The sequence below is a fragment of the Sus scrofa genome, chromosome 9, assembly GCF_000003025.6.
Source record: "Sus scrofa isolate TJ Tabasco breed Duroc chromosome 9, Sscrofa11.1, whole genome shotgun sequence".
NCBI lineage: Eukaryota > Metazoa > Chordata > Mammalia > Artiodactyla > Suidae > Sus > Sus scrofa.
In genome coordinates this window covers 52760238-52774882 of record NC_010451.4, presented here as the reverse complement: position 1 = coordinate 52774882, position 14645 = coordinate 52760238, and the positions used below count along the sequence as shown (strand labels likewise).

Here is a 14645-nt window from a genome sequence, read left to right as displayed (position 1 = left end):
AGATCGCTAGCGGAGAGAAAGTCAAGGAAATGGGAGGTGAAGATACTGCAAGGATCATCCCAATGAATATTTAAACCAACAACAACCATGACAAAAATTACAACAAGAAGCTGTGTTGGAAAGGTGATAGTGGGGTGGGAATTTTAATCTGAGGTTCAAAAGTGGATTATTACAAGGATGGAATAGTGGACAGGAGAGTCTGATAATATGATTCAAAATGAAGGGGGGAGGAATGAAGGAATGAGGGAAGTAGGGAGAGAGTGACAGTGAAGATAAGAACCAGGAGATGCCTACCCACTCTCAGATCCGAGGGTAAGAGGTTGTTAGAAAGAGGAGTTCCCGTCGTGGCGCAGTGGTTAACGAATCCGACTAGGAACCATGAGGTTGCGGGTTTGGTCCCTGCCCTTGCTCAGTGGGTTAACGATCCGGCGTTGCCGTGAGCTGTGGTGTAGGTTGCAGACGCGGCTCGGATCCCGAGTCACTGTGGCTGTGGTGTAGGCCGGTGGCTACAGCTCCGATTGGACCCCTAGCCTGGGAACCTCCATATGCCACAGGAGCGGCCCAAAGAAATAGCAATAAGACCAAAAAAAAAAAAAAAAGAGGTTGTTAGAAAGAAAACACCTACCAACTGAGAGGAAGCAGTATACTCAGGGGACAGCTGGATTTCAATTAGAATAAGGTGGAAGGAAAAAAAACATTCAGGAAAGAGTTAAAAATTCCTTATTTATCCCCAGCTACTGTACTCTCCCAGTTGAACTTCTTTACTAAGCTATCTACACTCTACTTCTTAAATCTTTTAGACTAGAATCACTGTACTCTAGAGATTTCTCTCAACCCTCCATTAAAACTGCTCCTGCCAAGGAGTTCCAGTCGTGGTGCAGCAGAAACAAATCCGACTAGCATCCATGAGAATGCAGGTTCGATCCCTGACCTCACTCAGTGGGTTGGGGTTCTGTCGTTGCCTTAAGCTCTGGTGTAGGTTGATAGCTGTAGCTCCGATTCCACTCCCTAGCCTGGGAATATCCATATGTCATGGGTGTGGCCCTAAAAAGCAGAAATAAATAAATAAATACAAAAGCTATTTGCTCTGCGTCTTAAAAAAAAAAAAACACAAAAAACTGTTCCTGCCAAGATCATGAAATCCACTGAACAAAATTTTAGGCTTCATATTATTAATTCATTTAACAGTATCTGTCACTGTCACACATTTTCTTTCCTTAGCTTCAATTATTCCAGGTTTGCCTGAGGTTCCATCTTTCTGCCTACTTTTCTGTTTACCTTGCCTCCAACTCAAACCTTAGCATTCTTTAAGATTCTATATACTCAATTTAATCTACCTCCACAGTTTAAATTTTACCACCTATTTGCAGAAAATACCTAAATTGACATCTTCAGCTTAGCTGTCTCCTTAGTTACACACATGCACACACCCCTAGGAGACAGTTTTACTTAACTTCCCAAAGTCAACATGTCCAAAATCAAATAAAACTTCCCCCCAAATCTGTTTCTCCTTTTGAGTTACACTCCAGTAAATGGTTTCACATTTACACAGTTGTTCAAACCAGAAAGGAGACATCCTTGATTCCCCTTCATTTTCCGTATAAAAACAATCACTGGTACTATCAATTCTAGCTCTTAAATTTCTTTGGAATCTAACTCTTCTTTCCAATCCCCTGTCTCTAACCTAGTCCACATTACCATCTTTTCACATCCAGGATCAAAAACAATGAAGAAAAGTCTTTTAAAACTGAATATACAAGCACGTCACTTCCTTGCTTAAAATCTCTCAAAAGGTTTTCCTGGCGGCCTTTAGTTAAAGTCCAAGATCCCGAACGTGGCTTACAAGGTCCTCCACTACTTGATTGCTATTTATCTCTGTAACCTCTTCTCAAATCTCCCTCCCTTTCCCCCTCTCTATTCATTTATTTACTCTACAAAGTGTACTGAATACCTAAAACATGCCTCACATCGTGAAACACCAGTGATGCAACGGTGAATAAGCCAGACATGGTCCATGCCATACTGGTCTTCTCTCAAGTTCCTGAAATGCACCGCTTTCTAAACTCCAAGACATCCCCAATGCCACTTCTGTATTCAGAGTCTGCCACTCATCTTGCTTGTACTCATCTGGTTAGCTCCCCTTTAATCTTCAAATCTTAGATTTAATGTGATTTCCTAAGGAGGATACGTTTTCTCTGCCAGTTAAGACTTGGTCAAATTTTTAGCTACAGTACACTGACTTTCCACTTTATAGTTATTAATAAACAAAATTATTTTTTTATATTTCTGGGGTTTTTGTGCTAGACCTTATCATCTCCATGAGGACAGAAACCACAGCTACCTTGTGTTGCTGACTTATGATACTGACTTTGCAAGTACCTTTTCTTTCACAGAAAAAAAAGAATTGTATTTTAGGATATTACCTTTCTTAAGTGGTTTGTTGTACCATCTATCTTTTTTGATGTCTGGGATGGTAATCCTTACTGATGGATTCTCAACTAGGATTTTATGCAGCAGGGCTAAAAACAAAACATTAAGATAACATTTATAAAAGAGTCACACAGATCAGAAAAGCCTATAGCTTGTGGTGCAGAACATATAGTAAGTTCCCATTCACACAGTTTTATAAGAGGAGTTGCCTTTCAAATAAACTTTTTTCTTTCTTTCTTCTTCTTCTTCTTCTTTTTTTTTTTTTTTTGCTTTTTAGGACAGCACTAGCTGCGTATGGAAGTTCCCAGGCTAGGGGTCCAATCGGTCGGAGCTATAGCTGCCAGCCTATGCCAGAACCACCGCAACGCTAGATCTGAGCCGCATCTGCGACCTACACCACAGCTCACAGCAACACCAGATCCTTAACCCACTGAGCGAGGCCAGGGATTGAACCCGCAACCTCATGGTTCCCAGTCAGATTCGTTTCTGCTACACCATGACAGGAACTCCTCAAATAAACTTTTAAGAGACAATAAAAAACCATCAACACCAAAAAGATTTTCTAAAGGACTTATTAGATCTAAATTCAATCTAAATCCTTTAGATTTAATTAGGACTAACTAAATCTAAAGGATGAAAAGGAAGAAAATTAAGCCATAAACACAAATGGAAACATAGGGAATTTTTTTCTAATGATGAGGGAAGAAAAAATCTTTCCAAACATGACAATATAGTCAGAAACCACAAAAGGGCAAGATATTAAATTTAAATAAATAAAAATATAGCACTTCTGCATATCAAAATAGCATAAACAATAAAAATATATGACAAACTGTCCAAAATATTTGTAATAAATGCAAAGATTTCATGATATCGATATTTTTTTAGGAAAAACCCTGATATAAAGAAATAAGAAAACTTCTTACTAAATACAAGCAAAATAGACAAACCCACAAAAACAGACAAAAAGCTAATAAATACATAGTGGATACACACCTTCACTGGTACTAAATTTAAAATAAAAATAAAAACAGTGAATATATTTCTTAGAGGCAGGCCAATCAGGTTAGGAAAAAAAAAATGTTAAATGTAAACTAATGAAGCTGTGATGAAATGGTACAAACTTTCTGGAAAATAATTTGGCAAAGTAAACCATAATAATTAAAAACTGCATATATGGCGGAGTTCCCGTCGTGGTACAGCAGCAACAAATCTGACTAGGAACCATGAGGTTTCGGGTTCGATCCCTGGCCTTGCTCAGTAGGTTAAGGATCCAGTGTTGCCCTGACCTGGGGTATAGATTGAAGACGTGGCTTGGATCCCACATTGCTATGGCTGTGGTGTAGGCCAGCGGCTACAACTCCAATTGGACCCCTAGCTTGGGAACCTCCATATGCCGCAGATGTGGCCCTCAAAAGCCAAAAAAAAAAAACTTGCATATATCGGGAGTTCCTGTCATGGCTCAGTGGTTACTGAACCGACAAGGATCCATGAGGATGAGGGTTCCATTCTGGCCTTGCTCAGTGGGCTAAGGATCTGGCATTGCAGTGAGCTGTGGTGTAGGTCCCAGATGCGGGTCGGATCCTGCACTGCTATAGCTGTGGTGTAGGCTAGCAGCTGTAGCTCGGATTTGACCCCTAGACTGGGAACTTCATACGCCTCAGGTGCAGCCCTAACAAAGACAAAAGACATGGAGTTCCCATGGTGGTGCAGTGGTTAATGAATCCGACTAGGAAACATGAGGTTGTGGGTTCGATCCCTGGCCTTTCCCAGTGGGTTAAGGATCCAGCATTGCCATGAGCTGTGGTTGTAGGTCGCAGACTCGGCTCGGATCTGGTGTTGCTGTGGCTGCGGTGTAGGTCGGTAGCTACAACTCCGATTGGACCCTGAGCCTGGGAACCTCCATGTGCCGCGGAGAGTGGCCCTAGAAAAGGCAAAAAGACAAAAAAAAAAAGACAACAACAACAATAACAAAAACACTGCATGTATTTTTGATTCTGTGATTCCACTTCTGGGATTTTATTTTAATTAAGTAATTTAAAATTATGTGCAAAGATTAAGTTGTATGGACAATCACCATATCTCTTTTTTTTTTTTTTTCAACGTTATAACACTGAGAAATTAGAAAAAATTCAGAATTTCTAAAAAGGTGGACTGGATAAGTATTATAAGGCATGTCCATATAGCAGAATACCATCACAGCCTTTAAAAACAGTGATGTAGGAGTTCCCGTCATGGCGCAGCGGTTAACGAATCCGACTAGGAACCATGAGGTTGCGGGTTTGGTCCCTGCCCTTGCTCAGTGGGTTAACGATCCGGCGTTGCCGTGAGCTGTGGTGTAGGTTGCAGACGCGGCTCGGATCCCGCGTTGCTGTGGCTGTGGCATAGGCCGGCAGCTGTAGCTCCGATTGGACCCCTAGCCTGGGAACCTCCATATGCCGCGGGAGCGGCCCAAGAAATAGCAACAACAACAACAACAACAAAAGACAAAAGACAAAAGACAAAAAGACAAAAAAAACCCAAAAAAAACAAACAGTGATGTAGACCTATAATTATAGTCATGGAAAAATGTTCACAAAGCATTAACACAATAAAGACAGGTTACAAAACAGCATGTATAATGGGATCTCATTTTTTGCAAAAACACACATACTTATAAATAATATACATATATAGCAAACATATATATATTTTACTACAAAGTGTAGAAGTACATATCAAAATTACTATAAGAAGCTATTTCTGAGTGCTGGAATTATAGGATTGGATTTATAAAATTTTTTATTATTTTCCTAATTTATCTATAAGGATCACAGGTTATTTACATAATGATTTAAAAGTTAAGAAGAAAAAAAAAGTAAGAAGAAAATTCAAACAGCGCTAGGCTTCACTATCTAAGAAATCAATACTTTAAATTAAGATAACCCGGTTACCTAGAGGAGCAGAATCGATTTTTTTCCAAGGGTTGAGGTATGTTTTTTTTTCTTTCCAATCACAATATTCCTGACAACTATCACTAGGCTGGTCCCACGGCAATTCTAAAAAACAAACAAGTCCCAGTTTTCTGAGTGTTTGCATCATTGTACAATAAAGGTTTTAAGGGAAAATAATCAGTGACACAAATCCATTAAGTTTCCTCCAAATTAATTAAATATGGTTTCCAAAATAAGAATGTCAACTCAAAGAAATTTCAAAGGCATTTCTAAGATAGATAGTCCATGTCCTGCCTTACTCTATCCAAAATTACTCACATGAATTTTCAAAGAGAGAGCTACTGTTATATGTCATTTAATAGCTATATACACACTTCATCTTTAAAAACCTCTGGGATTGAAAGTTCCAACTTGGTTATAAATAAGTTAATATTAAAATACTATCACATAAATACTATTCCCTTGATTTATTTCATTTATTTTGGTACAACAAATCTGGGTTTCCATAGGAAATTATCATAATTTATCATATGATAATTATTTATCATAATTAAGTAGCTCTTATAATAATCATTTATCATAATTAAATAGCTCTTACCTCCAGCCAACATTGCAGTAAGTACTATTCCACAGGACCAAACATCAACTGGTTCTGCATGAAATTCTTTTCTCTTCAGAAGCTCTGGAGCAACATATGGTAAAGTACCACACATCTTGTTCAATAAACGCTCACGATTATTGTGCCGAAAAACGGTTGCCAAGCCGAAGTCAGAGATTTTGAGGTTATCTAAACCAAAGGAAAAAAGATGGCACTGGATAAAAATATTTTGTAAATAGATATACTAAAAGAAATTGAGTTTTATTGGAAAACCACTGGTATTACTTAAGATTTGTAGATTCTCTACCTTAAAATGACCAAAAAGAAATTTTTAAAAAGAAATAAAAGACGTTGTCATATAGATAAAACTAGGAAAAGACTTCATGGCTTTCATGAACACACAAATATCATGGACCAGGTTAAAGAAAGATAATGGAGTCAAAAGGGCTTTCTAGAAAAGAACACTCCAGGCCTGGGCTAAAAGCAGGACCATGCCCTCATCAGGCTGTGGCAGAGGGCAAGAGGGAGACATCAATAATATATTAGGCACAACTTTCTCAGCAGCGAACAAACCCAGCTGGTCAGAAGAAAATGTACAAAGACACTCCAAAACTAAAGATCCACATATCACCAGAATTTCTTGTCGAAGTGACTAAGTTTAGAAAAGGAGGAGGAACTCTGTATAAAAAACAAACCAGGAAGTTCCTGTCGTGGCACAGTGGTTAACGAATCCGACTAGGAACCATGAGGTTGTGGGTTCAATCCCTGGCCTTGCTCAGTGGGTTAAGGATCCAGCGTTGCCGTGAGCTGTGGTGTAGGTCGCAGACGCAGCTGCGATCCGGAGTTGCTGTGGCTTTGGCGTAGGCTGGTGGCTACAGCTCCAATTCAACCCCTAGCCTGGGAACCTCCCTGTGCCAAGAGAGCGGCCCAAGAAATGGCAAAAAGACCAAAAAAAACCCAGAAGAACACATTTCCATTCTAACTTCTCATTTTCAACACACACAAACTGCAGGCAAAGCTTCCTTATAACTATACTTAGTAAATATCTACCACAACTGAGCGACACTGCACTAGCCATTGCAGGTAGATAAATTACTGAAAAAGACTAACTATAACAACTGCTGTGAAGGTTATGAAAATGTAGGACATTACAAGATCTTACAGAAAGGGAATCTAACCTAGTCTTCAGAGTTGGGGAGAACCCCTATTATTAAGTGTCCACTGGTACAACTTTTTTAGAAAGCCATCTGGCAGGAGTTCCCGTCATGGCGCAGTGGTTAACGAATCCGACTAGGAACCATGAGGTTGCGAGTTCGGTCCCTGCCCTTGCTCAGTGGGTTAACAATCCGGCGTTGCCGTGAGCTGTGGTGTAGGTTGCAGACGCGGCTCGGATCCCGAATTGCTGTGGCTGTGGCATAGGCCGGCAGCTGTAGCTCCGATTGGACCCCTAGCCTGGGAACCTCCATATGCCGCAGGAGAGGCCCGAGAAATAGCAAAAAGACAAAAAAAAAAAAAAAAAGAAAGCCATCTGGCAAAAGATGCCAAAATTTGAAATACTCACACTCTCTGAACTAGCAATTTCCACTTGTAGGACCATATCCACAAAAATACATCCAAAAATTCACAAATAAGGATATCTATAACAGTATTATTTGTAAATATCTTAAATGTCCATCAATAAAGAAATAATTAGGAGTTCCCACTGTGGCACAGCAAATTAAGGATCAGGTATCATTGTAGTGGCTGGGATTGCTGCTGTGGCACAGGTTTGATCCCTGGCCTGGGAACTTCCATAAGCCAAGGGCACAGCCAAAAGAAAAAATACAAGAAACAAAGTCTATCTACTCTACTGACATGGAATTGGGTATAAATGAAAAGAAAGGCAAGTGCCATAATAAATATTCATAATAATATAACTCAATTATTGTATTGGCCTGTGCACAAATTTACGGAATAGGCATCACTGCTCTATTTTTTTCAAGGCTAGAAACAACTTAAATGTCCTCAATTAGGGGACTGATTCTTTAAAAATCAATTACAGCCACCCAATATAAGAAGTAAGCTGTCGATAATAATTACTGGGATGTCTTGGGAGGTACCTACTGTCATAATCCTTTTAATAGGTATATAAGACACAGTCTTAGCAAACCACTGAGACTTAGAGTTCCAAGTTAACTGATAGTAATCACTGAAAATACTAATGGATGACCATAGCATTCCTTAGATTCTATTGTTTCACCAATTCTACTACATAATACTTAGCTCTAACTGCATATAATAAATTTAACTTAAGGATTGTGATTACTTCTAAGAAAAAAAAAAGGTACGCACATCTGTGAAGGAATACACAGGAAGACTTACACTATATTGGTGTTGTTTTCCTTTTTATAAGATTATCATTAAGCAGAAACAGAAGATTATTTATATAATATACAAGATATGAAATATCAACGTAATGAAAATCCACTCACCTAATACCTAGTTTAAGACCATTTTATTTCCTTTGAAATCTCCTATAAATCCTTCCCTAAATATTATTACCTTTCCTAACTGCAGTCCTTCCTTTTTAGAAGTTTTTATGTGGCTTGAAATCTGCATTTAATCAGAAAAGGACTCAATTTGTAGGTGAGGAATAGGAAAAATTGATTATAATACCATCGAAGCTATTAGTATTCAAAAAGTATTGGACCTAAAATGAAAAATAGAAACAGAAGGAGGGGAGTTCCCATTGCTGTGCAGTACAAATGAATCCAACTAGTATTATGAGGATTCAGGTTCAGTCCCTGGCCTCGATCAGTGGGTTAAGGATCTGGCGTTGCTGTGAGCTGTGGTGTGGGTTGCAAACATAGCTCGGATCCTGCATTGCTGTGGCTGTGGTCAGCGGCAGCTCTGATTAGACCCCTAGCCTGGGAACTTCCATATGCCAAGGGTGCAGCACTAAAAAGTGAAGAAGAGCCAGAAGGAAGTCTCCCAGCTTGTGCTCTCGTTTCTCAGAATTCATCAACAGACCATTCTATGGTTCCTTTTCCCCATACACCAAAATTTTGAATAGCTAAAACTGTGCTAAGCACCTTATAAAACAACTTGCAATTTTGAATAGCTAAAACTGTGCTAAGCACCTTATGAAACAACTTGCAATTTTGAATAGCTAAAACTATGCTAAGCACCTTATGAAACAACTTGCGAAAGGCTAAATAACCAAGGGAGAATCTTAAGTAGTTAGGTTAGTAGATGAGTTAATAAAATGATACCTAAAACCTATTAACCAAAATCTTAAGACTGATTGTAACTGATTGATGGGTTTCTGTTGATTTTTTTACTTTCTTCTTTAAACTTACGATCTTATTTCATGATTAGCTTTTATCCTTATAAAAAGGAAAAAAATCAGTATTTTTAATTTGGGAATAAAGTTTTCACATTCCAGATACTCCATTTATTATATAAGCTGGCTTAATTTATCTCCTTATATAAAGGTAAATCATAGAGTTCAAAAAGAGGTCAGAAGAAGGTTGTTAAGAACATACACATACATTATGATGGGGCACAATACTGCCAAAAACACTAAACCTTAGGGTTGGACAAGATGCTAAAAGTACTTTGGTCCAACTAGCCAAGCAATGTTTAAATTCCCTTTATAATATCCCTGATAATGAATAACCCAGGGTGAGTCTCATGTTATAAAATAACCTGTTCAGTTGTTGGACAGATCCATCAATGGGGGTCATCACTGCACTACTCCAAATTGCTTCCATATAGTTTTCATTCACATATTGTGAACAACTGTATTTAACAATTAGCGAGTTTTCCTTAAGTTCCTCAATTATTCCTTATTTTAGCTTCCAGCTCGTTCATCATTCTGGTCACTCCCCTACAAAAACACTTCAGTAGTCTACATGCCTTCACAGAACTGTCCTCAATACCCATTATTCCCGCTGTGGCCATACCAGAGAAGTGCTGGATGCTGTCTCCCTCACTCTCACCTTATCTAACCTTACTCTTCTAATCACCAAATCACACTGGGTGACTAATATGAAGTTTGCTGATTAATAAGTTTTTTTAAACCTTCTTTGCTGCCAGAAGTTTGCCATTAAAATATACTTATTTGGTTGGTTTTTTCCAATCCAAATACTGGGTTGTACTGGAAAACAACTGGTTACATCTGACTCACATCTCACGTCTGCTAAATTCATTCATTCAATAAACATTTTTGAAAGCCAACTATTTGCCAGGCACTATTCTAATACATTAAAAAAAAAAAAAAAAAAAAAAAAAGTTCCCATTGTGGCTTAGCAGAAAACGAATCTGACTAGTATCCATGAGGACAGAGCTTTGATCCCTGGCCTCACTCAGTGTGTTAAGGATCGATGTTGCTGTGGCTGTGGTGTAGGCCAGCAGCTACAGCTCTGATTTGACCTCTAGCCAGGGAACCTCGATATGCCATGGGTATGACCCTAAAAAACAAAAACAAAACAAATCGCTGCCTCATGCAGCTAACACCTGTCACCTTTTTTGATCCTGATTCTAAAAGCTAACACTTTCACTATCCATCCCTTTCAGTTTTTATGACATCCATAAAATATAACTAAACTCCCTGCAACATGTATCAGATTTCTCTATCACATCCGCAATTACATCATAAAGAACTTGTCGAGTCTAAATATACTGAGTCTCCCAAATCCTTTAGACTTCTCAGATTTTTTTTTTTTTTTTGGTCCTGCAATTTCAGTAGTGGAAAAGCCCTGATCCTGCCTTTGTATGGTTGTATTAAAATTATTTAAAATAAAATAAAATAAAATGATTTGGGTAGCCATTCAGGTTGCTATTAAATGACAAAATGCTAAACTTACCCCTTTCATCCAATAGGAGATTTTCTGGCTTAATATCCCTGTGAGTTATTCCAATACCATGCAGATAAACCTAAGAGAGAAGGAGCGGGAAGCACACCAGAATTCGGTAATGTACTTTACAGACGAATTTTAAGTGAAAGGAAAAGAGAAAACTTGTACCTACCACCCCTGCCATGAGTTGATGGAAGAACCTCTGAGCATCTTGTTCAGGCATGCCTATGTCTGGCTCTATAAGAATTAATTATGAAAGTCAGTTTACCATCTAAGTATAATCAGGCATCAACCACATAGTCTCCTAATTCTAAACATTTGTGATTGTACTTTAGCAAAGAGAATCTAACATTAATAACGAAAAGATTCTGAAGTTTAATGACACATATAATACTTAATAACTCACATTTTCCCATTGGTAAAGTGGCAAAAATAAATTAACATCACAGGAAAATTACAGAGAAATAGCAAACTATCACCAAATCAAGAATGCAAGCCATACCTTGAAAGTCCCTACTTACCTTATACTAACCATGATTCATTTGTTATCCTTCAAATTTTCCCCTTATTTCTTCCAAATGCTATGCCATTATTTTTTCCACTCTTGAAATGTAATTGTCAAAGTGGAAGCCTAGGCAAATTCAGGCTGATTTCACTAAATATTTAACACATTTAAAATTCATAAAATTTCTCACACCAAAAAGCCACAAATGCCTGTTTAGTTTCTTTAGGAAACAGTTTTATTTTTTTAAAAAGGCTTTATTATCAATAATCTTTTTATATTGATCTCCCTCATGAACTTTTGACTTTTTTCATACTCAGCTCTTTTCTGAAATACATATTGGAGATTCAGTCACTCTTTAACTCTTAATAACGCTACATAATATATTTACAGCCACAGAATATATTTTATGTACTTCTTAGTGTTAATATCAAGACTTTGTGAGAACTATGTCTAGATACTCATGTTCCAACAGAACAAAGGGTGGGGAAAAAAAATGTAATGTATACATGTAAGGATAACTTGATCCCCTTGCTGTACAGTGGGAAAATAAAATTAAAAATAAATAAATAAATAAAATAAAAAGCTCCATCCCAATGAAAAAATTTTTTAAAAAAAAGACTTTGAATCTACAGAGTTTTTAAGTAACAGATACAGAATTTACTTTATATAAAGCAATCCTAGAAAACTCAATTATTTCACTTATATAACAACATGCTATTATTTTAGATTATAAATGTATGCAATGATTTCTTGTGACCAGAATGTCTACAAAGAAAAAAACTGCATAGGCATACAATATATTGTACTTAGGCTACTTCACCATGAGATCATAGTTTATCATTTTTAAACTCTACAAAACAGCAATCCCAATCAAAATCACTTATATAACGGGAAAAAAGTTTCTCTGATGACTCTACCTACGCATTCAGTGTTGCAAAAACAAGAAAATTTACTCCAATTTCACTATTTCACAAGCAATTCTGAATGGACAACAAACAAAGAGCAGACTCAAGATTAAAAAGCAAATTTAAAAACCTGGTTAGCAGAATAATTATCTTAAATCTTTTCCATACCTATTCTATCAAAAAGTTCTCCCCCACTACAGTACTCCAGAAATAAATACTGGATATTGCCTTCTCTTCTGTGCCCATAGAATTTCACTACATTCTCATGATTTAACATTTTATTGATACAGATCTCTTTTTTAATATTTTCTGGACAGTCTATGGCACGCTTCATGTCTACAATCTTCACTGCAACTGCTTCCTCAGTTCTTCTATTCACAGCAAGTTGAACTCTAAAAAGAAAAAGGAAGAGTTACAATATTCCAGTCATTTGATTTCTATCTTTTGAAACTTCAAAAGATTAAACATAATGCATCCAAAAACTATGTTACATTTATTACTTTCCTCCACCTGGAAGAAACCACGGGAATGGTTTCTGCCATGTTCTCAACAGATACCACTACTTTCTGAAATGTCAAGTATGACAACTAGTGCTCCAAAGAAGTCACTATGTTGTATATCCAAAAGGCATTTAATAAATGCTTGATTAATGAGAAAATAGCAGTTCTAGGCCACATCACATATGCACATGCTCTATTCATTTAATTTGTTTTCCTTCTAGCTTTACTGAGATATGGTTGACATAAAGCAATGAAATGACTATCACAATAAGTTTAGTGAACATCCATCAACTCATATAGACACAAAATGGAAGAAATAGAAAAAAGGGAGTTCCCATCATGGCTTAGCAGGTTAAGGACCTGATGCAGTTTCCCTGAGAAGTGCGTTCCATCCTTGGTCTTGCTCAGTGGGTTAAGGATGTGGTCAAGCCACAAGCTGTTGAGTAGGTCACAAATGCCACTCAGATCTTGTATTGCTGTGGCCATGGTATATAGGCCAGCAGCTGCAGCTCTGATTCCACCCCTAGCCTGGGAACTTCCATATGCCACAGGTACAGCCTTAAAAAGAAAAAACAAACAAACATGAAATAGACAACTCTTTGTGTTAAGAACTCTTACTATCTCACCCTTTTAACTTTCATATGTAACATACACCCTGTCAATTACATTCATCATGTTGTACATTACATCCCCAGTACCTATTTATAATTAGAAGTTTGTACCTTTTGACTGTCTTCAATTTCCCCTCCCCCACCCCACTCTGGTAACCACAAATCTGATCTATTTTTCTATGTGTGTTTGTTTTTAAAGTATAACTGATCTACACTATGTTTGTTCCTGTTACAACATAGTGATTCAGTATTTCTATACATTTCAAAATGATCTCCATGGTAAGTCTAATTAGGCTTACAAAAGTATTATATAGTTATTGATTATATTGCCCACACTGTGCAATTCATCCTGGAGACATTTATTTTGCAACTGGAAGTTTGTATCTCACGTATTTCTTTCCCAGCCCCCCTTCCCCTCTGGCAACTACCTGTTTGTTCTCCGAAACTGTTTCTCTTTTATGTTTGTTCATTTGTTTTGTTTTTAAGTTCCATATATTAGGTGAAATCATACAATATTTGTTTTTCTCTGTCTGACTTATTTAAAGTTAGCATAATACCCTTTAGGTCCATTCATGTTGTAACTTAATGGCAAGATTTCATTTTTGCTCTATTCATTTAATTTTAATATATTATCTAGCATTTATCAATCCCATTCTATATATATCTGCGGTAATCGCTGTAAATACCTACTGGATATGTACTACTATTGCCACATTATAGCTGAGGAAACAGAGGCAAACAAGGACATTAAGAAGCTTGCCTAGGAGTTCCCGTTGTGGCTCAGTGGTTAACAAATCCGACTAGGAACCATGACGTTTCGAGTTCAATCCCTGGCCTTGCTCAGTGGGTTAAGGATCCTGTGTTGCTGTGGCTGTGGTGTAGGCAGGCAGCTACAGCTCCGATTAGACCCCTAGCCTGGGAACTTCCATACACTGCAGGTGCAGCCCTGGAAAAAGACAAAAAAAAAAAAAAAAAAAAAGCTTGCCTAAGAACACAAAACAATGGTGAGCATGTGACAAAGTGAGGATTGGAAACCAGGCAGTCTGACTCAAGTCTGTTCATTTGCTCATTTAACCACCAGCTTAAACACCAGGAAGGAATGGTGGCAGGAAACTGATTTCAGAAATCTCTTTTGGCTCTTTGGGCAAAAAATGCTTTTTAAAAATAAGGAAGAAAAATAATTAATCCTTACAGAAGATTGTGTAGCTTCAGTTCCCCAAAGTTTTGGGTTTCAAATGCAAAGATCTGTTCTCTAAGGTGCCACTGTGTTAGAATAAACATATTCCAAAAAACCTAACATGTACTCAAAGGAGACAACAACCGAC

At 37.6% G+C, this 14645-nt stretch overlaps 1 protein-coding gene across 1 annotated transcript in view; it reads right to left on the bottom strand.

The window, feature by feature from the left end:
* CHEK1 (checkpoint kinase 1) overlaps nt 1–14645 on the bottom strand; it is a 31655-nt gene that overhangs the window by 15996 nt on the left and 1014 nt on the right. The window contains exons 3-8 of the mRNA XM_005667481.3: nt 12378–12601; nt 10972–11036; nt 10809–10878; nt 5962–6150; nt 5364–5468; nt 2424–2519 (exon numbers count right to left, since the gene is read on the bottom strand). Of these exons, the coding sequence (XP_005667538.1) occupies nt 2424–2519; nt 5364–5468; nt 5962–6150; nt 10809–10878; nt 10972–11036; nt 12378–12601 (749 nt within the window). The remainder of the gene's footprint in view (nt 1–2423; nt 2520–5363; nt 5469–5961; nt 6151–10808; nt 10879–10971; nt 11037–12377; nt 12602–14645) is intronic.